Here is a 26,546-nt window from a genome sequence, read left to right as displayed (position 1 = left end):
ATTTAATGCATCAAAACATCAGTATTGAACTATGAGTATACTACAGATTTTGTTACCAAAAATCCTATCGCTGGTACAGTTCTTCAAAGCAGAACTGTGCATGATAATGCCAAGAGCCAGAGGACATGAGCCCTATCTTAACACTGACTTCCTAACACACATATGGATTTACTTCACTCCCAGTTTCCTGAATGAACACTGTAGGTTGCAGGCTTTTTTCAAGCACATCTACTATAGCTCAATCATTGGCATGTGTAGCAAAGCTAATACTCTGCAAAGCTACAGATGATAGAAATTAAGCTACCTGTCCCTGAAGTGGATGTGGAGGCATTAAAGAGGAAAGGAATGACTTAAGTAAAAAGAAATGTAGGTAACTTCTCCTGACTGAATGAATTAATATTTCAAGCCCCATGTCTAGAAATTCTCTGTTTTGCACTACAAAAAAAAAAAAAAAAAAAAAAAAAAAAAAAAAAAAGAACTTGATATGAATGCTTCCTCTAAGAAATATCTATGTAATAATGCAACTTTAGCAATGAAGACTTTAAGCATACTCAAAACAAGCTAATAGAAAGCTTGTACTATAACCCCTTTTGGGCTGGAAAATTTATTTTAAGGAAGACTGACTGTAAAGTTTGAAAATTACCAGCTTATGCTCTGCACAGGTTGTGGCATATGTGAAAATGGTGAGGAAAGATACAGCAATATACCTGAAGGAGAGATTCCTTACTTCAATATCTTTCTGAAATCACTGCAGTTGACAAAACTGGAAATGTTCCTTGTCCTACTGTTTAAATTTAGCTGGAATCTACCTCAGGGGGCAAAAAAGGAGTGTGGTTAATAATCCTAAAGCATTTCTAAATAATTGCTTTTTTGTTTACATGTCCTTCCCAGCTACAACACCTCTTCGTTCCTCATCTTCTATTAAAGTCCTCTTTTTCCAGAAATCTCCTGGGATCTGCCAAGTGGGCATTGCATCACAGCTCTGCTGACCAGAGATGCTCACAATCTGACTAACCTTTCTGGTTTTTACACCCTGCATGATGTATTCACATGTGTGAGTTATTTCCTAAATTATTGGTAACTCTGAAGTTGCCTTGAATACATCCACAGTGAAAACTATATGACAATATAGCCCAAGCTACTGCTTTGGGATGAATCTAAAGCATCCTAGAATTTTTCTCTCCCCATTCCTCCTCCCACCCACAAACACACATCTTTTGATTTAATGTAAATTCATTTTCTGCAGTGGAATTCTGATGTTACTCCTAAGAGGAATTAAAAATACATTGAATTGCTCATCCTGCTCTAGATTATCTGCACAATTGTTGCTATCATTAAAATCAAAACCTGTTCTCTTAGAGATACCATACATCCCCAAAAGAGACACTCATTTTTTTGACAAAAGGTCAAAAATGCAATTTGTCATCTAGTTGTTCATGGAAACTTTGACCTGTGATTCTGCTTGGATAGCAGTCATCGTATTCTATGTGTCCAATATTCTGGACAACAAGAAGTTCTTTACAGTAATTTGAAAGGATTCTTTGCTCTTTCTTTAAAAGAGTAGAGATTGGTCTCAACTGTTCTTGGATGGAAGTTAGTTAAGTATGCATTTCAAATGATACATTTCAGCACAGATCTAGAAAAACAACTGTGTTAAAAAAAAATCTATCCTTTGATATAAGTGGTTCTAATACTGAGAAGTAAATTAAGTCTGGTCAGCTCACAATAGTGTAGCTATATGCAGTAAACAAACTGATTAAGAACCTGAGACAAATAATACTGGATAATACTGACTGATACTGAAATTTTAAAAAATCTAGATGTTTCAGAGCAAATTCCTGTGTTTTAGCTTTAAAAGCATTCAGAGTCTCACACTCTTTCACTTATGCCAGAGTATAAGTGTTTATGTTTCCATTGCTGGGGTTTCTTGAATATACTGGCATGAAAACAGAAATTAAATATTTTTCTGAATTGTTTCAATCTCTAAAAATTGTGTGGCATTTCGGTATCACTTCCAGCAAGGAGTCTGTCATTCTTAGAGGCAGCTGGTGCCAGCTAATGCTGCCACATAAGTTTGCAATATTTGCAGCTTCCCAGGTGTCACGCTCATAGCTCTCACCTCCCACTCTTACAGATGTCCTGGTGATCATTCATCACCTCTGTGATTTCCACCAGGAAGCAAAAGTCCTCAACGTGCTTCTCAGCTGCTGTTTCATCTCACCATGACTAAAGAAGCGAAGGTGTGCACATCATCTCCAAGGAACAACTTCTAATGAATGGCCTGTCAGCCATGTCACTCGTTAAGGAACAAAGGAAAAGAGGTTTGCATGGCTGACGTCTTTTCCATAAATTCCAGATACAGGAAGTGTGTAAAAGTGTACTACTTTAGGAAAAATATGTACAGTGTGGTTCCTTTATTTTTACTGCTATTGCAGCTGAATCAAGGATTTTTTCTGTCAAAGGCATTTCCAGCTGTTTTGATGTAAAATGCCTACCATAAAGAGTACCCAGAATAGCAGCTTTGCATATTTTCTTGCCTACCAGTGTGATTTACAAATTATTTGTGAAGGGCATGTGATCTTTAGGCTCCAGCAGGATGAACAGTTCAAACAACCCTCACAAATCATTGCTTAAACAAAAACCATGGAACTCCTTTAGTCTTGCATTGACTTCTGTGTTTGAATAATTCCAGTAGGAGAATTTATCAGTAATAATATTTATGGAAAAGGTCTTCTAAAAATAGTTTCAAAGGCTATTAGTTCTAACCCCAAAAGTGTCTTCCCAGGCTTTCCGCAAGAACAAGGAATGTGGGCAATACACAAACCATTGGATGTTAGGATACTTAACGTCTTTCAAATTTTACCTGCCAATAGTGAAATAACATGAAAGAACAATCAAAATAAATTTTCAGAAAATATTAAGTAAAAAATTTAATTATTAATTAAATATTGAATGGCTAGTAGAGATAGTGATGTTGGTAGTCATCCCCTGATTTAAATGCAGCATGCCCTCTGTAAAAATGAAATTAATCTTAAAGTTTGTAAAAAAAAAATTCAATGTGAGGTCTGTATTGGGAAAGAAATAGCTTTGCATTCAAAATGAGAAGCAGAAAAAAATCAGGCTACGTCAAGCTGAAGCTTGAATACAACAATATCTCAAAGAGAAATAGCTATACTTGGTTTCTCTCTTAAACTAACTTTTATGACAGACATCCAGAATCTCAAAGGTCTCATAAAGCATATATTAGACACTGTAAAGGATCTTAAAATGTTAGTGAAACACTGATGTGTGGATCATTGATAGGGGCAATGGAGGGAGGATAGTGTGGATTAGATGTGGATTAGATCTTGTTTTTAGAAAAAACTCATAAATAAAACACTTAGGCCCAGATTCAAGTCTCAGATATGTGGCATATATCACCAGATGCTTGTAAAAAATGTTACCACACTTTCAGGCCTAGCCCTAAGTAGTCTATTAATTTAACTTGACATTTGTTTTAGTATTTAATGGGTTAGTGTGTGAAAATGCATGTGCAACTGCCTTCTTGTGTTTGATCTTGCATTTTCCAGGGGTTTGTAGACAAGGAGATACAACAATGTATAGTTGGTTGTAATGCATACAGTTACAGAAAATGCAACTTCTTTGTGCAACATTCAAGCCTTAGTTTTGAAAAGTTACATCATTTACCACTGACCACATTTTTATTCAAACATAACATTTCATCTTTCTGCCTGGATGTAGATGATCTTTATGTTGGAGGCCACTGTGGGACTACACTAGATCCTGGTGTTCATTCAGATAAACAACACATGAACATTTAGTCTTCAGAGAGCGCTTCTGTCCATCCAGGAGTTAAATTCTGTCAATAAACACATTATACATTTTTAAAAGTGCAAATGTGAATTCTTCTTTAATTACAGAATTATCAAATCCATATGTGTGTATGTGATAAATTCTGGGAAAAATGAATAGTAGTAATAGTAGTAGATTGGATATGGTACTATTCCACTATTTATGCACTTAACATACCAGTGGATATTTTTCTATCTCTATCTCTATCTCTATCTCTATCTCTATCTCTATCTATCTCTATCTCTGTCTCTGTCTATATCTATATCCATATCTATATCTATATCTATATCTATATCTATATCTATATCTATATCTATATCTATATCTATATCTATCTATATCTATATCTATATCATATCTATATCTATATCTATATCTATATCTATATCTATATCTATATCTATATCTATATCATATATATATATATATATATAAAATCTATATCCATATCTATATACTATATCTATATCCATATCTATATATCTATCTATATCTATATGTATATATCATAATCTATATCATCATCTGTATCATCATCTATATCTATATCAACGTTTTTGTTTTGGCAAATACGAATCTTCTTTGCATAATGTTTGCCTTTGGCAACACTATAGTTTTTAGAAAATGCAGAAAATTAGGTAAGGCCTTTAAAGATCTAGCTTTACAGTAGTTCATTAATTTCCCAGTAATTTTCTGTGTTCCATATAATGTATATTTATTTAAAAATTTAATCTGGTTGAGTAGCAAGGGGAAACCATCCTTTGTTAAAAAGGGTAAAAAAAATAGTTTGAGACACCAAATTGTGTATTTGATGTGTTGTGAGATTACCACGTCTGAGCTTTTTATCCTTGTCTGCTGCAGTAAAAGCAGCCTGGAACTATTCTAGAACATTGTCTTGTGCCTGCAGCAATACCAAGGAATTATGTCTCTCAGCTAAACAGTTTGACCTCTCACAAAACATCAAGCTCTGTGGTAGATGCCACAGGGCCACCTCAGTGCCATGAAAGAACAAGAATTGGATTAAGTATATGCCCTGTAATGTGAAGAAATTTTTTTGGGGGCAATGGTGTTGATATGATAAATGTGGCATTCTCTCCCTGCCCAGGAGATGCTGATGCACTTCCCAAAGCCAGAGATGGTTTGTGTATCTCAGTAAAGGAAGGGTGGCTGTTTTCTGCTGTGATCAAGATTCATCTTATCATACTTGTTTGGTTTTTTCCCTAAAATCAGTGTGCATAAAATTTGAAACTTAGTTGTTTCAAGTCTCCGTCAATAAAGGAAATCAAGGCCCTTCAGTCAGTTCTTCTGCTCTTAGGTAGAACATCTGCTCTACTGATGCACGTGGCTTTCTAATGCCAGTACATAAAGCTGGACAAGGGAATCTTCAGAGACCTATTGTTCTGCACTGCAAGTTAATTAAATGTTAGTTAAATGTTAATTAAATTAATTCTTTCTATTCACTATTTTTTCTTTAGACAAACTTCCAGCTCTGGCAGGGTTCCATCCCCAGTGGTCTTAAATTGCCTTGGAGTGGTACCAGGGTAGCCTTATTGATCACACATTTTTGTTGACCTTTGCAGAAAATATCACAGTCACACCATATAACTATGAGTCCTACATAGTCTGCAAAAGATGTCAATTAAAGTATAATGTGCCTGTTTTTTTGATTAAATCTTGGTATTTCTTTAGGGGTGGTATAGCTGACAGTTTTAGGAAGTAAAGAAGCCCTTAGTTCCTGGGAGCCTTCTGTAGTGTGCTCCAAAATGTTGTAACTGGCCAATTTCAGTAGGTTAATGAGTCAGGTAAATAATTTAAAATATTTGATGAATACATTGGTAGCATGGTATATTAATGATTTCACAATGGAAAACTTAATATTGAGTAGATGAACTTATAGGAATTTCAGATTGCTTTCCCAAAACTAGGAAACAGACACACTTTTTGTTGAGATGATTATATCTATTGTGGTCCAGCCTGGAATATAGGGAAAAGGCACAAGTTAATTCTAATATCTGTATGGAGGGGTTGGTTCATGTCAGTGCCCAGACTATGGACAGTCTAATTTATTTACTGACACATTTGTGTACAGGTATAAGGAAAGATACCTAAGCAGCCCAGAACCTAAACTTGCTACAAGAAGACAATGCCACTGTTAATATTTTCTTGATTTTTATGCTGTTGTACCATGGTAATGGAACCAGTGTGGTACCATTAGCTCTTACAGAAAAAAGAGGAATGAAGAGTCATAATATGTAAAGGCTGAAAATTCTTCCTGGGCACAGACTGAGAGAATTGAGGGGAGAATGAGAAGCAGCAAAACCCAATTTGTTTCTTGGATAACGTACTAAACTTGTGTACTAGTAAAATCTTGGCTTTCTTATTGCTTTTCTTCCTGTGTGGTCAGGACAAAAAGCAGCACTGTCAGCTGCCATAGCAAGGAATGGCAGGAAGGAATTTAACATTCAGAAAATACAAATGGTTTGTAAGTTTTATAAATATATTGATAGATTCTATAACTATAAAATTCTTCTCTTGGTAATTACAGGCCAAATTTCTGATATGAAAGATCCAAGTCAGTCGAAACAAGACCAGCTAATCTCAGCAGAAGATATTGTTTCTGTTTTACTTCTGTAACAGCAAAATTAGAGGAAATGCAATGGACATTCCATATTATTTACAAGCCATGCTTAGCTATTCAGATGGCTTGATATTTAGCCCAAGAGCCACTCTGTTTAGCTCACTAAACATTAATTTTTCTGAAATCTGTTTTTTTGCAGGGCAGCTTTCCCCCCCAGATCCTCCTCTTGCAATTTAAAGTTCTGACTACGCGTTACAGGTTTGGAGCAGTGTCTTTGGTGGGGAGGATGGGGGGAGAGCAGGGGGGATTGGATAAGTGCCCAATTTTATATGATAAAAGTGAAATTCTCTTCTGTCTGCAGGACAATCCCCAGGGAACAACGTATGAAACCCAAACTTAAATAAAATCATATCCTGTTTGCAAACATCATATTCCCTTTGCTTCTCAGTAATCTGGACCCATAAACCCCAGCACAGCTTGAGAGCCCATTCCTCATCTAAACAAATGCCATAAGCCCCTTTATACTTTTACAACCATGTCAGAAAATAATATTGACTGCCAATAGTGATGTGATGGGAGTTGCCTCCTCTGAGCCATAAAAGAAGCAGTCTGTTATCAATTTCTCTAAATGCATCAAGGGAATTATGGGTCGGTTCAGTTCCAAGTTATAAATGACAATTCAAAAGCCGCAGAAGTGTTTGAAGCTGGGAGCCGATGATGACATTATCATAAAAGCCTGCTCGTCTTTGCTTTTGTGGGGTTTTTTGCCTATCAACTGGACAAAAAAATATGGCTGAGAAATGACTTCAAGATTTCTTCACACAGCAGCAGGTCAAACAGGCAAGAAAACAATCACTATTTTTAGTGACAGACTGAGACAAGGAGATGAAACTTACTCCCATTAAAAGTAGATTTCTGCTTCTCTTATTGTCATTTTCACAGCACAACAAGAGAGGAATTGCAATAGATGGATACATTGGTCAAATGATCAGTTATAGCTCTAGTGGCTGTTTACAGATGAAAAATTGTGGAACGGTCTGACAATTCACAGAACCAAAATGTAATTTGTGATTACTCTCCCCACTTGGCCACTTCACCTGTAATCTACCCACCTCTCCTGGAAAACTTTTCACATTCCAAGACTCTGACCAGCTGCAAGAAACCTTCTCTTTTTATTAAAACTGCTGGCCATAGATCTGCTAGTCTCTCTCCAACACAAAGAATTTCATCCCTGCGGTATTAGAATTCTTTAACAACAGTTGGTTCTGGAACAAGGTTAAGCTTGAAAGAAAAAAATAGACCATAAAAAGCATTATTGCAGGCGGGAGATCCCATACTTCAATGGATTTTATACTCCTGACCCTGAATAGTTCTCTGATAAAATATTAACCATCATTGAAAGAAAACCTGTTATGGGCAAATTTAGGATGCTAGTTTAGACAATTCTTTTTTTTTCTTGTCTCTTTGTAAGATAAGTTCAGTTTAGCTATACAGATGAAACAGATTTTTGCTCTTAGGTAAGAGAACTAATTACTACTTCTCTAGTTCTTTATGAAACAAAAAAATTTATTTGATTTCTCCTGCAAGCATAACATATATGAAGTCAATGACTCTGTAATACTCAATCCCTAGCACTACTTAAAAGAAAATTCACATGGATTTGTGTTCACAAAATTAGTAAAATGTAGTTTTACATACTTTTTTTCATTGCTACAAAAGATTTAGTGGAGTGATAGTAAAGGATCAGAAAACACGAGTTATGGACACAGACTGCCTCTTGTTTGCTTTTCAAAATTCTTGAAACAAACTTTCTTTCACGGTAACTGTAAGTAATGTCCAAAGAAGAGGATCCCTGGTGTTTGCTGCAGTTTTAGAACAGAGATAAGAAAATCAGTAATAGAGTAGAATTCAGGGTACAGAAATTACTTGGACTTTTGTCTGTGAACAATATAAGCCCATCAAGTCATCCTGTCTTCAGTATTTAGGCAGTCCTATCTTCCATTCCTTGATCCAAGAGCAGTTATTATTCTGTTCAGTAATTCTTCCACATCAAATTTATAAGCTGTTTGTGGAACAGGACCTCAGAACTGGGACTTGGAAGTATTTATAATTGTATGTAATAGGTAGATCATAGCCTTTGGTAAATGGGCTTCATCCTACTTATGGATAAAGCCTTACTTGTCCAGGTCTCTTTCCAACAATGGCATCACTTCAGTGCATGGTGTCGGGGTCCCCAACCAGAAATAATATTTGATCTCTTGTGTGATAGCAACACTCACGAAGAAATGGGGTCTCTGATATTAAATCCAACCTAGGAGTGTTCAGAACTGAGCCTAGGTTTCCCGTTCCCTGTACGAGTAGTCGATCCACTAATCTATTTAATGCTAGAGCTGCATAATAACAGCAAGGTCCCCATATGGTTAGAAAATAATAGGATCAAAGAGCTCTGAAAACCCTCATGCAAAAGGCAATCACAAAGTCTCCTGCAAGAATGCAAGTTTTTCTTAAAAAATTTTTAAGAATTTTTTGCTTAACACTGTTATATTCTGTAGCAAATAAGTAATACTGCAAGCAAGGAGGAAAAATATACAACAAACATAAAAAATATAAAATTCTTCCATCCCTCCTGAAAATCTTTGCATGAACTCCACTTCCTGCTTTACATTGATTACTGCTTTATAACTTTCATTTAAGTTGAAAGCTACTAAGTATCAATATTTCTTGCTAATTTCCACCATAATTTCTGAAAGTAAGCTTAAGAATTGTTTACCACATAGTTTGAAGCAGCTCCCTTTCCTGGAGCTCATCTTAACCAATCGACAGCTAAATATTGCTGAAAGCAAGCTCCTAATCTGATTATTTACCTTGAAAAGGGTCATAACCCATTCTTTTAAAAGAGCCCCACAGCAAGCCTGACAGTAATCATATATAGAAAGGCAGACCAACTAGAAAATAAATAAATAAAAGATCCATTTCTACAACATGGTCTTTAATCCAATTTCCATGAATTTAAATAAGAAATAAATGAAACAGACTAGGAAAAAAAAAAGTGTAGATGAATTTAAGTGCTTAAAGCAATGAAGTTGTACTGAGCAATTCTGACTTCTGTTAGCTTTAGAATGAAACATATTGTCATTAGTAGAAGGATTTCAAATCACATCTCCAGTCATCTCTTGTCTCAATAATCTGTTTCATAGAAAAGTCTTATCCTTTACCTTTTAAAGACTGCTGTAGTCTATTTTACTGTCAAAGGCCCTCAAATAGATTTTTTCAAGAACTTTTACATAATCTTTTTACTCAAAAGCCTGAACATCCTTCCCTTTAAATGAATTAACTTTTTGTTCAATTATCTCTGCATCAGCAGTGTGAAAAACTACTTTTTTTACACACCAGTTTGTGCATATATGTGTGCATACAGTATTTTACAGAGGTGCATGTGCAAACACATCTACATATCAATGTGTAATGTTAGCTGAACTACATATAGAAATGATGCCCAACTTTCCAGATTGGCAAGCTGCTAGTCACCAACTTCCAAATTTTAGGCAAAATCTTCAGCAAGCTAAGTCCAAGGTGGAGGAGCTGAAACAATTATGATTTCCTGATTATTTCTTTTTTTAACTCATAGACCAGAAATCCAACAAAATTACAAAATACTGAAGGTTAAAATGTTTTGTTTTTTTTCCTTGATTGAGTTAAAACCTTATAAAATGAGTATTTCTTCTTCCACAGAAACATACTAGTATGGTATTTATTCCATACTAGTATGGAATATATCCTTTGTGAAGAATAAAGGTAAATAAAACTGTATAAGGTAGCAGCGAAAGTTGACCTCTAGAGATTATGCCTTTATGTCTGCTCAGACTTTCAGAGAAGATACTCAGAGAATTCACTGAGAAGCAGTAAAAGGGAAGTAAAATATACATCAGCCATCCAGCCCACTGATACCTAGAATATTACCATTTCACTTTGATATTGATAACATCAGTAAATAATGGAACCAGCTGGACCAAAAGCACGAAATACTTTTGTGTGAAAAACTAATTTATGCAAAAAATTATTTCACATTTAATATTTAATATTGACGTTACCTTCACTACAATTTACTAGGAGCATGATACAGGTATCAGTAGAAATTCTACATGGTTTTCACTAATTTAGCTTTACTCTTTTACCTAGTGTTGCAACATGTTTCTTTCTGCAGATTTTTGCTTACTGTGTCCTTATATGAGTTTGTCTTTCAGGATGAATCCATTTCAAAACAGGGTATAAAAATGCTCACATAATTTATTATTTCAATACCTAAGTTATTGTCTAGCAGCTAGTGAGCCCTTTTCTTGCTAAATGTTAGTGTTGGCAACTTTTTTGTCTTTTAGAAAAGTGCGGAGCCATATTTGCTTTTCAACAGTACATGAAACAGCTCACTGTGCTATAACAATTGTGCCGATGTTATTTTCCTCAAGAAAAGAGTTCATGTAAAAAACCCGAAGTGGGATTACTAGAAATGGGCACATTTACACAAAATTTGTTCCTAACTCTTCCATATGCCTCTAGTAATGTGCTGTCTTCCATGTCTTTGAAAACACGATGCTCATGTTTCATCTCTACATTTTTTATCAGCTTCTGAAGACTTTGAACTGATAGTGATAAAGAATTAACCAGAGAACCCATATGTTGTGTGCTGTCCCTTCTGTGAAAAAAAAAAAAAAAAATCTACTTACCCCAAGTCCCCCACAAGGCAACAAGGAAAAGAGTTTTTGAGACATGTTTCCTATATATTAAAGAAAAAAAGAAACAATAAGCATAGTTTATAAAAAAAACATTAAATACTGGAACAGTATTTCCTTATTCTTTGCAGTAATTGAGATTTCAGTATTATTATCACTATGAAAATGCCAGATAATAGTACAAAAAATAATCATAATACTTAGAAATCAAATCAGCCATGGGACTTTTAAGGTACTGTTATGCAACAGTGAAAAATCTTAAGACTGGTAAGTGATAATTTCAAATGAATAATGAATATAATGATCAAAATTCCACAGAAAATCACTCTGAACTAGGGTGACTAATCATCCTGATATCTGTAGCTGATAAGCAACTTGACTAAGCTACTCATCTCAGCTTTTTATCCAGTTAGAGGAATGAGGCAGGCACCTCCATCCAGCCTACATGACTGATGGGATGAATTATGCTTGAGAAGTACCTGTTTCTTTTCATTGACAACAGAGGGAACCACATTAAGTTTACATAGAAGTGATAACTAATTTCTTAGCTTTTGTGCTCCAAAAGAGTATATCCTTTGAAAATTGCAGCCTTAGTCTTTATATCTATGTAAAAATTATATTTTCTTCATTTACATTACATCAATGATTGCATTAATATTTTGAAAATATAACTTGAAATATAATTTTTTAGTATTATTCTGTAAATTCATTATACTAAAGGGAACAAAAACTTAATAGGTTTTAGAATTTAGTTTCCAGCTAATGTACTCTATACATTAGCTAATATGATAGGGTTGACCTCGATATTTATATTCACATTTTATTCTTTTTTTTTTTTTAATTTTTTTTTTTTGGTACCACTAAACTCACGGTTTGTCTTGATAATGACAATATGAAAACCAGTAAGGATCTAAGGATTTGATGCAGTTCCTATCCCTGTCTGAAATCTGATCCTAAGGCAGCTGTGGAAGAAAACATAAGCTTTTCCCCACCATATCACAGAACTGGCTTTGTAATTTTGCCATCTGGAGGAAACATTAGATAGTGAATCACTGGAGTTACCTAGAGGAGTCACCCATTGTTAGGGAAGGGGCGAATGCTGCAGTTACTCATGTTTAGCAGGTGCCAGTGAAATGCATAAAGACAACTCTAAGCCATCATCTTTGAAGTATGAGAGACCAGACTGCAAGGTCTGGGATGAGGAAAGTGCTTTACACTTCGAGTAAAATCCAAGATGCATTTTTACCCGACTAGAAGCCTTTGATCAGTTTGCACAGTGTGCGAGAGAAGCCAAACAAAACCTCCTGTGGAGCTACCAGGGGAAATGCAGGTGCAGCAGCTATGCAGAGTGTTCTCATACTGTGAGTCCTAATGGCCCCAGACATGCAAGGAAATGTTGGCTGCAGGAGATTGTCAGAGGTGCAAGTTGGAGTTTCCAGATTTCTTGCTAAGGAGATCCAGGGACCAATTTTTCACTTTTTACTATGGGGAAGATGAAAATGTCTCAAGCAGATAACTAAAAAAATTAGTGCTGTTAAAGTGTCAGAAGACATTAATGGAAACATAAGATGTAATTTGAGATAAAAAAAGGAATTTTTAGATTATTGAATGACTAGACATTTTTTCTTAAATTCCATGGCAGAGTTGGGACAGAAGAGACAACAGATGAATTCTCATTTATCTGCCTGCAGCCAGGCACATTGTGCATGGTAAACACTATTAAAAACAATAAACACAAAGTAAAAACAGAAAAGCAGATGGTGAGGAAGGACACTAAAATCAATCATGAGATAGTACTAAAACTGGGGAAAACAAGCACGGAAGCCTTTTCAGTGTATCAAGAAGCTTGCTGGAATACTCGCTTCTTATTTCATGATGGCTTAAAAATAGTAGTTGCCAAACTCTGAAGAACAAAAGAAACATTGAGATTTCATTAAAAGAACAGTGGAGAAATATTGGACTAAGAGAAAGTGAGACCATCACTTAGCTAGCCTCGCAAAAAAGGAAAGCTCACAGCAGCTTTAGATTTCACAACAGATTTGTCATTCAGATAAATGAAAATCAATAGCAAAAAGATACTCTGAAAATGAATTGGAGTGAGATTTTCCCATGGTGTTTGAAGTTGATGTCCCAGAAGATATTAGGATACTTTAGGTAAGATAGAAGACAAAGTCTAGATAATCAAATTTTTTTGACTTTGTGCTAGGGCAGAGTTTGTAGTCACCAGCCCTTTAAATTCAGCACAACCGTTTACTGATAGAACTAGAAATGTTCCTACATTTGTATTCCAGAATATCAATGCACAAAGGCATAGAAGCTAGTTTGTCAAATTAGGTGCTGAGGAACCCATCACTGACTGAGGTCAGGCTCCTACAGAAGTCAAGGAAGCGGATTGGGGAGATTGATGACTGGGGACTGAGAGTCTGATAAACTGAGGAAAAATGATGAGTAAAAGCTCACTTTCAAAAGAAAAAGAAGAGCTTCAGACAAGGCAGATGCACTCCTCCAACAAGGAATGGGAAACACACATGTTTTCTGAAGCATAAGTGGTGAACAAATGGTGCTTCTGTCTTTTTGGATGGGTAGAGGAGTAAAGAAAGGGAGATTAGGTCCTACTTTTCATTAGGAGGCAAAGCCATCATTTGATGGAATCATTTCTGTAGAAATTGAAATATTTTGTGAGACAATGTTGTTATTGATGACTTTTTATAGGAAACATTTTCTTTAGATATTTTTCCCTTGGTACATGTATATTGAATTTCTGTAATATACAAAGATGTTAATGTCAGGATTGGTTAGGTTCAACCTCAACTGAAATGGGGACAGCAAAATCAGGACTGCATTTTGGAAAGATGTAAGAGTCAATTAGGTTCCTTTATCCAAGAGTTTGGAAGCCCAAATGATTAGAGCTTCCAGCCAGAAAACAGGCACATGCAGAAGCATGTGGGAAGGGTGTTTTATTGACTTTTGTCTTGGTAAAAGGCCATGTGAGATGCAACAAGAAAATATCCTAGAAATGGAGAGAGAAAAGGGCAGTGAGCCAAGGATACACTCAGAATATGTTCTAAGAGTGTGATCTTGATATAAAATTAATGAGTAAAGGTTTTGGACTAAAGTGTCTAATAAAAAAGGCAAAACATGTCCAGTAAGAAACTGTGGGCCAAGAAATTATTTTCTGAGATTGGCTAAACAAAGCTTTCTGCATTCTGAGTACATCACAAACACAGTCAGGTCCATTCCTTCTTAACCTTGTACCTGCAACTGCACACTGCATCCCAGAGGCTGCTCAGCCACTGAGGTCAAACATCTGAACAATATTTTATATCAATGTATGTTATATTAAATAATGTAAAAAAGAAAATAAAAGTAATTAAACCAAAGAAAATTGAAATTAAATGCTTGACTGTAGCAAAAAGGAACAATTTAACAATGTTGATGAAATCAAATAAAAATGTTTCAGATTTAATTGGAAATTTATTTCAATTGGAATTTTAGGAATTTAGAACTTTTTCTTGAAAGCACCTTTTTTTAAAGGAGGATTTCCTACTTAGAAATTCAAGCTCCTGAGAATCTATTATACTGTAAATATATTTCAGTTTTAATGCTGCCTTGACTAAGAAAATGTATAAACCTATATTACATTATGATCTTAGGACTTCCTGAAGCAAAAGTCTGCCTTACAGAAGAAACAGCATAAGTTTCCAAAGCAAAATAATTGCTATGTATTACTATAATTGTGGCAACAATTTCTTTTGACGGCTAATGTTATTTTTGTTTGGGTTAGATTTGATGACATTTAGGAAAAGTTCCACATTTTAGAAGAAGTTTTATAAAAATAACTGAGAATTAGAGTGTTGCATCCAGTGTGCTGGGATATAAAGGGAAGGATTTCATTCAAGGATTTTCATGCACTAGATTTTGTGTGTTTCTGACAAGTAGACTTGCTTCATGCTACACTAATGGAAGAGCTCATTTTAACCCTACTTGTGTGTTACAAAAGATATACACTGAGCATTGGCTGTGCATGAAGATATTTTACGTGGAAAAACCTGTCACTTTTCTGTATTCTGTACAACCATAGGTGCATTTCATATGTTAATGTATTTTCCCCTGTGTTGTTCAGAAAGATACCATATCCTACACATTGAGAAGGCATTAAAATAAAGTTCACTTATTAGCAAAACTTAGGCATAGTATCTGCAGACAGGGCTGAAATAGTTGAAATAAATCAAATGAGAACAGCAAACAAACAATTCTGACAAGCAAGTGTAAGTTAAATTCCTAATTTCAAATCAAAGAATACAAGGAGGTAGAAAACCAACTGTGTTCAAATTTGCCACTGTTCTCCAATGGAGAACAAGTTACAGTAAAAGGTTAACACTGATGGTTTTTGAAGCAAATGAGGAGAAATTCATATCACTGCTTTCCATCCAGTGTATTTTGCTAATCTATATTTGGCTTCCATTGTAACATTCTCCTTGCGCATAGCAATGCATTTGGAAAAAGTGAATTTTTGTCACACTGCTTGCCAAGTGTTTTAAACTGACACCAGCTATGACTAATGACAGTGCTGGAATGTGCTGTTCTCAGTAGAATAGAGAAGCCTGTACAGACCTAGGAGTTTCCTGGGGTCCAGCTTCTGTCTGTTCAGTGGGCTGGTGCCATACAGCAGTGAATGATGTTCAGAGTGAACCAGCTGTATTTCCTCCAGACTGGCTTTTCGACCTCGAATTCGCTGAAAGAAAACAGCAGAGGCCTACAATATTCCACTGACAATATTTAGGGAGAAAAAAAAAAAAAAGTAAAGGTCCGAAATAACATTTAGTATGATTAATAATGGGTTGAAATTGCGTCATGCAGGAATGTGACACTGATTTGTTTATTAAAGTAATGCTATATGAAAAACAAATGCGTGTGTGCTTTATCACAAAATGCTTCACTTTAGTCTTAGGAGAGTTATCTTAATACAGAGTTTCACATAAAAGAAAAAGAAAATATTCTGACTCTTTTCTACAGAATGTATCAAACGATACAAACCAAAAGATGAAATATATTTTAAGTAAGAAATCTGGCTAGAAAAAAACCTTGATTTAGAGAGCAAAATATTATTCACACCTGTAAGCTGCAGATGTGTTTGGAATGAGGATTAATGTTTTTTGCATCATTACTAGTACTTGTGATTTATGCTGCTAGGAGGAACATGATCACAGTGAGGAGAGACAGGGAGAAAAAGAAAATTAAACTTTAAATGCTTTAGTAACATATTTGTGTATGTTTTTAAATTTTTACTGTGTGATAATAACAATATACACACATGTGTGATCCTGTGTGATTAATATTTTTGCTGTTACACATGATGACTCACTCACTTTCTTATATTTTTCTAAGTGAAGTTTGTCTTTTTAACTGGGTCTCCAGCCTGTACTTGCCCCAAAGCAAGATGTAAAAAATCTGGGACATCTTTCTACAAATCAGTTTAGGAAGGAAGAAAGATAGGAAAAAAAACCAAAACTAACCCTTTCTTATTTGGCATATCTGTTACTTTTGCGTATTTGGAATTACAGCATATCATAAAAGTATTTATTTCTCTGCTTGTGCTAGTGCTGTACAGCCTTTGCAGATACAGCAAAATAAATCAGATTTTATTCAGGGTTGGGCATAATAAACAGCACTGCCAACAAAGTTCTGGACCCAAGATCATCTTTCCTTTTGATATTGGATAAAGTGAAGAGAAAACATCTTAATTCTAAGGTCTTGGGCCCTATTTGCAGACTTGGTCCTTTGAACACTGAGAGGCAACTCTCTCAGAACTTAGACTGCATCTGACTCTCAAGGTCTACAGATGCACAGTTACAGCAGTTATCTAAATAAATTATCCTATTTTCAACTAGAATGATTTACCTGCTGCAGAAATGCATTTAATTCTAGTTTTCTTGGAAGTTAAATTCTTATTGTAGCCTACACCTTGTCACAGACATCTCCTCTGCACTAGGAGAGGAAAGCAATATTATGAATATTAAAGAGAATGTGCACTACAGAAAAGAGGAGATGCCTGGGGTCAGAAGAACCATGCACAATTTATATTGAGTTAAGCAGTGGGAATTTTTTCTGACTAATCAGGAAAAATATCCTTTGAGTTAGAGCTAGATGACTGTGGAACAAGCTCCCCCTCAGGGAAATGGTGGAAGCCCTATTTCTCGCGGTGTTTAAAACTTGACTAGACACAGCAGTGGAAAGAACATTTTAGGGAACGATCCAAGAACTAAATGACTTAATAAACCCTTTTTCATCTGTAATTTCTTCAAGCCTCTCCCAGTCTCACATGAGAATTTGTAGCAGTGCACTCATGTCCTTTTAACACACAGTTGCACAATCAAAATCAGCACATTATGTTACTTCATGGAGTCAGTAAACTCTATAATGGTTCTTCTGGGTCAGATAAAATATTTTTCTTCACAAGTGAGGTGACTGGTAACATTTATTCCTTCATCCATTCTCATTAAGGTCCGTGTTTCTAACAAGCTTCTTTAAAATGGATATACCCAATTCTCCACGGCAAAACTGGGAAGGGAGTCTGGCTTCTAAGACAGATAAAATAAATGTATAAGAAAAGTAAAAAGGAATTTTATGAAGGTCACGCCAAAGAACCTTGAGCAAAATACTCACTTTCTGATCACATATTTTCTACAAGGTATACAAAAACTCTCAGACATGTTTAAGACAGTTAATTGTCTGGCTTTTTTTAATGTGTTGTTAAATGGCATGCCATATCCCTTTAACTATAAAAAAACCATACAGCTAGCCATTATTTTTACAATGGGGTGCTATGTGATATCTGGTCTGGAAGTGGTCTCCCAAAATGTTTTGCCAACAACATATCTCCCACCCAATATCACCAGTCAAATTCTCTAGGGTGAGAAGAGGTTATGCAGAAACAAGTTTGGTGCAGACATCGAGTAGCACTGAAGAGAACACCCCACTCCAGGCAGCTCCCCACAGTGAGGTCCTTGGAGTGCTGCCATAAGCTGGGCTGGCAGAGCCCAGAGCTGCTCCTTCTCCTTGGCTTCTCCAGCTCTCAGCAAGGACATTTACATTCTAGACATCAGGAGGAAAGGGAAGGATAAGCATTGCACATGTCTGTGCTGTTTCTGCATTCTCATCTCCTCATTTCATGTTCCTTTTACCCCATCCTTGCAATATCTCTGCATATCAATCTCAACTATCTAAAGCTCTGCACAGAGGAATAAAAGTGCATTAAAAATTGCCTGTAATAATTTCTAAGAATAGTTCTCACACAATGATGTCAGGATTTAGCAGATCTAAATCTCTGAGCTCTGCCAGCTCAGCTGATGGCTGCACTTCAAGGACCTCACTGTGGGGAGCTGCCTGGAACAGGGTGTCCTCCTCAGTACTACCTGATTTCTGCACCAAATTTATTTCTACATAACCTGTTCTACCCTAAAGAATTAGATTGGAGAATTAGCTTATGTGTTAAGTCTGTTGCCAGTCTCTCATGTAACTTCAGTTATGCAAAGTGATCACTTCGGCTCTCACTAGCATGAGTTATCAGACAACAGAACATATGCATTTGCATAACTTTGCATTTACACTTTTAGCCATGTCTTTTTTTTTAATTATTATTTGGAAGTGTCTACCTTAATTTTCATTGACGGTGGTAGTATCAAAAATATAAAATGTAGCAGAAAATTGGCATAAGCCCAACAAAAAAAGGAGAAATAGCATGGGAAAACAAATGAACAGTATTTGCTTCATTACAGAGAATTTGAACAATACATCCACCCACTTACTACATCCTTGGTAGAAGGCAAGTCATCCTTTTCTAATGTGTATGACAATTTGTGTGTTGGCTTTGTCCTCTGACATATGTGGCTCCCTCATCAACAGAAACATTTATATATCTCAGGAGAGTGAAATACTTACACCTGAGTGCTTTGAAAAATCAGTCTAGAACTTGAAATCCATTGTCCCCACAACCAGAAAATGTTTTCACCTTTCACAGAATTTAACGTCAAAATCTGGTCCTCTTTTTAAAAGAGGCCATTAAATTTTCACACAGTCAGCCTCTATTAACATAAAGATTTTTGGTTAGACTATCAGCAGAGTAAACTCATGCACAGGTAGAGATTCAAAAGGTCAAACGTGATGCTGGCTGTTTCTCTCTGCTAAACTAACATGAATTGTTACACAGATTAAGGGTATTTCTCACTCGGGTCTCTTAGTGTAATGTGTCTATTGCCTGTATTGAAGCTTTTTGTATGAAATTCTCTTAGGCTATCAAACTTGCAAACAAGGTATTCAGATCTTTTCCTGTCTTCCTGAGATTTCTCATAGTTGTTAAATTTTCTTTTGTTTTCTAAACCACGCACAGATAACGTGTCTTGTGCCAGTCAGTATACTCACATCGCTTGCTTTCTGCACCTTGTGGGAATTTCAAGCACACCTCTGACACACATGCATCCACAGAGATGCATTTATTCTTTCCACATATTTTTGTCATTTAGTGCCTAATACTCTTAAGATTTAGAGTGATTTAGAACATGTTAAACACTCTAAATATTTTTGATCTTTAGAAAATACTTTCTTTTCCTCCATTATTTTATCTTTAGTGGCAAACTGAGGTTCAAAGACTGGAATTTTTCAAATGTTTCAGTTTATGTAATCTGGCAGACTCAGCTTTAAATTCTTTCCTTCTCTCCCCTTCAGTCCATGAGATGCGGACACCAGGAGGTGTAAAATGCCTCCCTAATCCAGAAATTGCCAAAATTCAGAACAAATTCTAGGCTGAAAACAAAAGTGTTGCTGGACCACAGTCCCTATGGGAAGTAAAGGTGGGGCCACAAAGCAGAACCATGGATATATTTTCTTTTCTCTTCTTAAAGTGTGCTGATCACTGTAACCTAATGTCAGTCATGTGTGCATAAATTACAGCCCCCAAGGAGTTATTTGAATACTTCCTCTCCCTAGAACAAGTGGAAAGTAGACAACCTTACCAAAACATAATTCAGTCCTTTTATTGTCCCAAAGGTAGGGCAGCTAGGCATTGCTCTTTACCAAGGGAAAATTGTAAAAAAAAACATCATGGAGGTTTTCATACCCATCATTGCATCTTTTAGCTGAACCTGTCTGCATTTGATAACAGTCTATTCTACATCTGTCAGCCTTTAACAAACACCAAACAGGCATTTCAACAAACATACATAAAACTTTGAAACTAATGTAAAAATACTGTGTATTAATTTTGTTTTTCCAATACATACATACCAGAAGTATAAAAAAGTTCACTGTGGATGTGGATGTGGATGTGGATGTGGATGTGGATGTGGATGTGGATGTGGATGTGTGTGAATTACTCCATTCTCCTGCCCTGAACTCAGTCAGGGGCTGGTCTCTCAAATCTGGCTCTCTGTGACTGGCAGAGGTTTAAATGTATTTTCCCCTTTGTCTTGAGGAATCCAGTGGAGGAATTAATCTATCTGTTTGGAAGTAGGATGTGATTTAAAAAATAATCTGACAGCTAGAACTAATTTTTTGGTTTTTAGCAAAAGTCCTCCAAACTGTTATTTGAATAATTTTAGAGCACAAGTATCTATGGCTAGAAAGACAAAATACAACTTGGAAAAGCAAGTCCTCCTGGCTGTGTCTGGAACAGTAAACTAAGCAGTGCCAGGAAACATTCCCAGGCAGAGTAACACAATCATATGTACTATTAAATTGCTAAAGTGGTCCTTCGTACTGTTTTGGCTGAGCAGCAACTAGCAAACTCCCAAACAACTTCTAGACATGGTTTGGTCACTGGCAGGGGCTAGGAAGCATTCCTGGTAGCATGAGCATGGGCCTTTCCATGCCAGTTGGCTGCAAGGGTAGAGAAAACTATCAGACACATTTATTTTGTAGCAGATACACAGCTTGTGTACCCCATTCAAACCTTGTTACAATTTTGCCAAGTTGTATTTTAAAAATAATTTGGGGTCAGCATGAGTAATATGTACAGGTATACATAAAGGAAATATATTAAGTCTAGATTAGTCAACCTAAATTAATCTATGAACTGCTGCAAGCATGGTGTTAGCCTTGGTCTGTATGACTTTCATCATCCTGAGCCAAGTTAGTTCTGAACACTCAGGCAGTCATCTCCCTGTTACCAAAGACCTGAGCTGTGTGAGAGGACTTAATCCACACTAAAGGGTTTAGGAACCACATAAAGCTCCCTGTTGTAGATAACAAGGGTCATAGAGATACAAGTTAATTTTCATATGGGTTTTGTGTTAGGGCTTGAAAATAGGGAGAGCCCCCTAAACAAGCCTGTGCCCAGGATACATACAGTGCAAGGTAAAAAAACCTGAGCTACCTCTGACTGAACTAGTTTTCATCCTAAAACTCCTTATCAGACAAAGAGTGGGACTGCAGCCCTCCTGTGGGACTACTGTTTTAGTTAGAGAGGAAAAACGTTTACCATTAACTACAGAGGATTTCCTAAGTGTCTGCTGCAGGTTGCTGTTGCTAACCTGCCTTTTAGACTTGGTGTATGAGGTAATGAATGTGGCAAAACCTGACCAGTGACCTCCCTTCTTCTTCTGACTGTGGGAAATTATACTGAGAAATTATATTAAGAAATGGTAGTGTCCATGAGGGGGCATTCAGAATTCAGCAGAAGTGATGGTGAAGTTGCCCATGATCCTTTCACTATGCACTCTTGGTGTGGTATATTCCAGAAGGCAGCTTGATGGTGGCTTTTTATATCTTGGATAATGCAGTAACCACTCCTTTAGTGGCACAAGTTATCTATTCAGCTGAATGATTTTTCTTAAGAAACAGCATACCAACGAAGTGTATCACTGTACCCTTTCTTATTTTGGAAAGTGAGCAGTTTTAAGCACTTGTTTGATGTCACTCACATGCAAGATAATTTAGTGAAACAAAGGACAGATTGCATCACCAAATATAATTCTGTCTCTAGCTACATAAGAGAATCTAGATAAACACTATATCTATGCACCAGCTTCACACTGAGAGTCCTTAATTTTATCATCAGGGTTTACATTTTGACAGCTCATTTCACATTCCAGCCTCAATTCAAAGCACACAGTTGGGGGTCAAAATTAGCTGAATGCAGCTCGACGTGAAGTGACTTCTTTCCTCTCTCCCCCCTCCTCACTCAATTATGCAAGACCTAATAGGCTGTGCTGCAGATTTTGAAATTTTAGAATTGCAAGAGGAAACTTTAAATCTTCCAGTAAACTCTTACACTGCATGCATCTCAAACTGAGGTATATCACTTTTTCATTTTACACCTTTTACAGAGCCACACAATTTATTGTTCAACAGCAGCTGTCTGTTAGTGAAGAAAGCAGTACATAGTAGCACACTGCATTTTACTTATTTTCCCTCTTTTATCTTTTATTTATAATACAGAGTCCTGAGTCAAGAAGGTAACTAGGCTTTATTTTAGTAAAGCACTAAATATCCAGCTGCATGTTTAACTTAATATTGAAGTACGTGATTTCCCAGTGAAACCACTCATGATAGGTGGCCTTAAGGGCCTTGATGAAGGAAAGTCTTCTTGAACACCAAAAAAATTATCTAAGCTAAAAAAAAAAGGATTAGCCTGTTAGAGTGCTGCCATCTAGTTAGATGAGTGTATACAACAAATCCATGTACAGTGCTTGCAATATCTCACTGACCAGAACACTGAGTTACCTACAGAAGATCTTTTGGGACAGTCACTAATAGCTATTCCAAGGGATCTGTGGAACCAGTACCTTGGGGTTTGTAAAAATATAAGTATATAAAGAAAAGTAATTAAACAGAACATGAGAGCCATGAAAATTTTGGGATCCTGAAGAACACTAGCAAATTTTTGCTGAGCTTTGTTAACTTGTGCTGCAATGCAGTAACCACTTGCGATTACCACAGGCTTAAAAGTTGAAGTTGACAGTGCTTCAAAACTCACAGAAAGCAGGGAATGGTAAGAAAAAGCTACTTTTATTTAATCCAAATCATATATGAGCCTCACAGACCATATGTGATTGAAGTATAGTTTAATATGCAATTTTTTGAGGGAAATCATAACAGAAAAAAAAATACAAATTTGCTATTGCCTATAAGATTGTTCTTGAATGTCTTGGGGCTTCACATGGGACCTGATGTATACCAGGTAAAGGAGGATGCTACGAGAAAAGACTTTAAAGTCTGAAAAAAGACAAGATGCAATATGCTTATGGAGTGACACAAATTATATTTTAAAAATGTTCTACGCTACAGAAATAATTCCTTAGCTGCTTGAAAAAGTTAAGAATCATGCTGTTGGGGGGACTGCACTTAATGTTTGACAACTGTTGTCTAGTTCCTTTATAAAGGTGAGGAATAATCATGACTGGGTTTTATATTCTAATGCATGTGGATGCATGACACTGTGTAAATTATTTTCTGAATGGGAAGTGTGTTTTCCTGTTACACATTATTTTAATATTATCACTTAAAGCCAAATAATTCCTAAAATAAATTACTCTCTTATTGCAGAAGTAAAACAGGTGTAGGAGTTAATAAATTTGCTATTTACTTTAGCAAGTCAGGTATCTGGTCTTAGTTTTCAATTACCTCGCACTTGTTTAGCAACCCAGTTTCTTGCAGCCTTGACCAGATGCTTTGGATTCTTCCAGCGTGTTCGGGGTGATTAGCGTAGTTCCCACACATGCACTGGTGCTTCAGCATCAGACTGTCATACACAACACCTTCAGCACAAAGACAGCACAATAAGAAACAAAGGAAACAAATGCAAGTTATACTGTTCCCTGTCATGCATGCTTTAGCAAAACTGGATTTTATTTGACAATTACAGCAAGATAAAAATTCCACTGGATCATGCAGGTTGGAAAAGACCTCCAAGGTAACTGAGTCCAATCTTTGGCCTATCTCCACCTTGTCAACTAGACCAGACCACGGAGTGCCATGAACAGTTGTTTCTTGAAGAGCTCCTGGGATGGTGACTCCACCACCTCCCTGGGAAGTCCATGCCCATGCTTGACAACCCTTCTGGGGAAGAAATTCTTCCTGGTGTCCAAACCTGAATCTGAATGTCCCCTGACACAGCCTGAGGCCATTTCCTCATGTCCTGTTGCTGTTTGTCTGGGAGAAGAGACCAATCCCTACCTGGCTACAGCCTCCTTTCAGGCAGTTGTCGAGAGCAGTAAGGTCTCCCCTGAGCTTCCTTTTCTCCAGGTTAAACAAACCCAGCTCACTCAGATGCTCCTTACAGGAGTCACTTTCTAGACCTTTCACCAGCTTTGCTGCCCTTCTCTGGACCTAAATTTCTTTTTCCTTTGTGAGGCTCTGAATTTTGATTTATGAGGGGAATCTTGTGATACCAGTAAAGCAAAGATTATTTCTCAAGAAATTATATTAATAAGTACAATTAACTGTAAAGAAGAAGGGGAATTGGGTGATGTCTTTTGAAGGATTTTATAGCTAGAAAAAAAGTCTTACTGAGTCACTTGTTTTCTCTTTCTCTAGTGGTTAAAGTTAAAGCTGTTAACCTATATACAACAAGAAAATGTTATGCATAGAAGTGTAAAGAATATAATTTAGAGAAACCTTTAAAAATAAATTACAAAATGGCAATGGCACTCTGCAGTTTTACTGCTTGACTAAAACTATATTAATTCCAGATCTCAAAGCATATCAAATGAATGTTTCAGAGAGTTGAAACAGTGGCAGGCAGAGTCCTTTTTCATTAAAAAGAAAAGTTCCACCCACTATTCTTAGGATCAAATCCTGTTGTTTGACTGCAAGTGCAAGGTACCTTTTGAATTTTCTATGGTCATTTATGCAAGGACAGAACAACTTTATACAAAAAAAAAAAAAAAGCTATCAATATCACATTGCTCTGTTGCTGTGTATTGGGAGCAAAAGAGAAATTTTAGTGAGTCGGCTCAAGCTAAATTCAATTTTCAAGGCTTTCAAACCAAGTCTGAAACACTGAAAAATGATTTTCTGTATTTACTTGTTCTTTGCATTTCTCCTAGACATGTCTGGAACAAAAATTATTTTCCTTACCCCTATAAGGACCATTTTCATTTGGGAAATATTTGGCTTTTTTCTTTCCCTTACAGTTGAAAGAGACTCTAATTAACTATTTCTCCAAGCTGCAATACTTGGCATTCAGCACATCTTTCTTGTGTGCCACCACTACTGGGGATGCCAACACAGTTCTGGGAAAATTGTATTAGCCTGCTACTGAAAAGTCAGCCAGTTAAGAAAATACAAAATTGAAGTCCAGATTCAACAAAATATTCAATACCACCCTTATTTAACAAAGTTCTCTAATGGGTATTGAACATCAACAAAGTCTTTAAAAGCTTTTCTGAATGAGAGCCTGTGTACATCGTGGGTGATTCAAAGTTAAGGTTCTGAGATAATTCAGTTAGAAGCCAGCCAGAAGTTATGCTGCTCTAGAAATATTTATGCTGCCATATTTCTTAGTTCATGCACTTTACAACTGATCCTTTGGGATCTTGGTATTTAAGCCAAAATGAGAATATACTTATGTTAAACATAAGGAGAATGCAAATATAATACCTAACTGCAGTATGACTAAATTTATGCTAAATGATTATCTAGCAAACATAATAGTTCATTAGTAATATTTTTTTATTTACTTTCTTGTTTTGTTTTCTTTTAAAGAAAAAAAGAAAGAACCAGTGAAAACCTGGAGCTAATAAGCTAATGCAGCTTAAAATATCTGCTGGCATTGTCAAAGCAGTTAATAATTTCCTTTCTCTGCAGTTCCTCACTGCTCTATCATCAGGTCTTGTAAGTTACTTGGAGGTATGCACACACATAAGTGCATGCTCACATACCTCACTTTCCTTTTCTTGGCACTCATAGTTTTAACTTCTGCAGTCTGTTGTCTACTCAGCTTGTCCAGTTTGGCAGTGGGCATTATAGCAACAGATAAGAAAACATTTCCTCCCATCCCCCTGACCCATAGGGAAGCTGTTTATGTGCTGACTGTACAAGCATCAGGACTTTCAGAAGCTTTCAGGTAGGACAGGCTGTTATATTGAATGGATTTGATTAGAAATGCTTGTTAAACATTAAGAAAAATTAGCTGAAAGTTGAAAGTTACTTCTACATGTCATTCTTTCAATTATTTTTTTATTCTTCTTACTGGAATAGTCCAAATAGCAGGTAATAAAAATAATATTAACAAATAAAAACACATATTGCTATGTTTTTGTTATACAGAGTTAGGTGTAATAATGACACTTTTTGATTACTTCTATCAGGGTTACAACCAATTTCAAAGTTGGTTGACAAAAACTTCTTTTCTTAGCACTTTTCCAGAAAAGTATATAACTAAAAGTGTAATT

At 36.1% G+C, this 26,546-nt stretch overlaps 1 protein-coding gene across 21 annotated transcripts in view; it reads right to left on the bottom strand.

Moving 5' to 3' along the window:
- HDAC9 (histone deacetylase 9) overlaps positions 1-26,546 on the bottom strand; it is a 472,095-nt gene that overhangs the window by 116,965 nt on the left and 328,584 nt on the right. For all 21 annotated transcript variants that reach the window (XR_014953235.1, XR_014953236.1, XM_077787618.2 and 18 more), the window contains 3 exons: positions 23,776-23,909; positions 15,772-15,892; positions 11,152-11,201 (listed from right to left, as the gene is read on the bottom strand). Coding sequence is in view for 19 of the 21 variants with exons in the window: in XM_077787618.2 (XP_077643744.2) it covers positions 11,152-11,201; positions 15,772-15,892; positions 23,776-23,909 (305 nt within the window). In the remaining 2 variants the exon portion in view is untranslated. The remainder of the gene's footprint in view (positions 1-11,151; positions 11,202-15,771; positions 15,893-23,775; positions 23,910-26,546) is intronic.

Source organism: Lonchura striata, chromosome 2 (assembly GCF_050655825.1).
Source record: "Lonchura striata isolate lonStrDom1 chromosome 2, ASM5065582v1, whole genome shotgun sequence".
Taxonomy (NCBI): Eukaryota; Metazoa; Chordata; class Aves; order Passeriformes; family Estrildidae; genus Lonchura; species Lonchura striata.
This window is presented reverse-complemented; position numbering and strand designations above follow the sequence as displayed.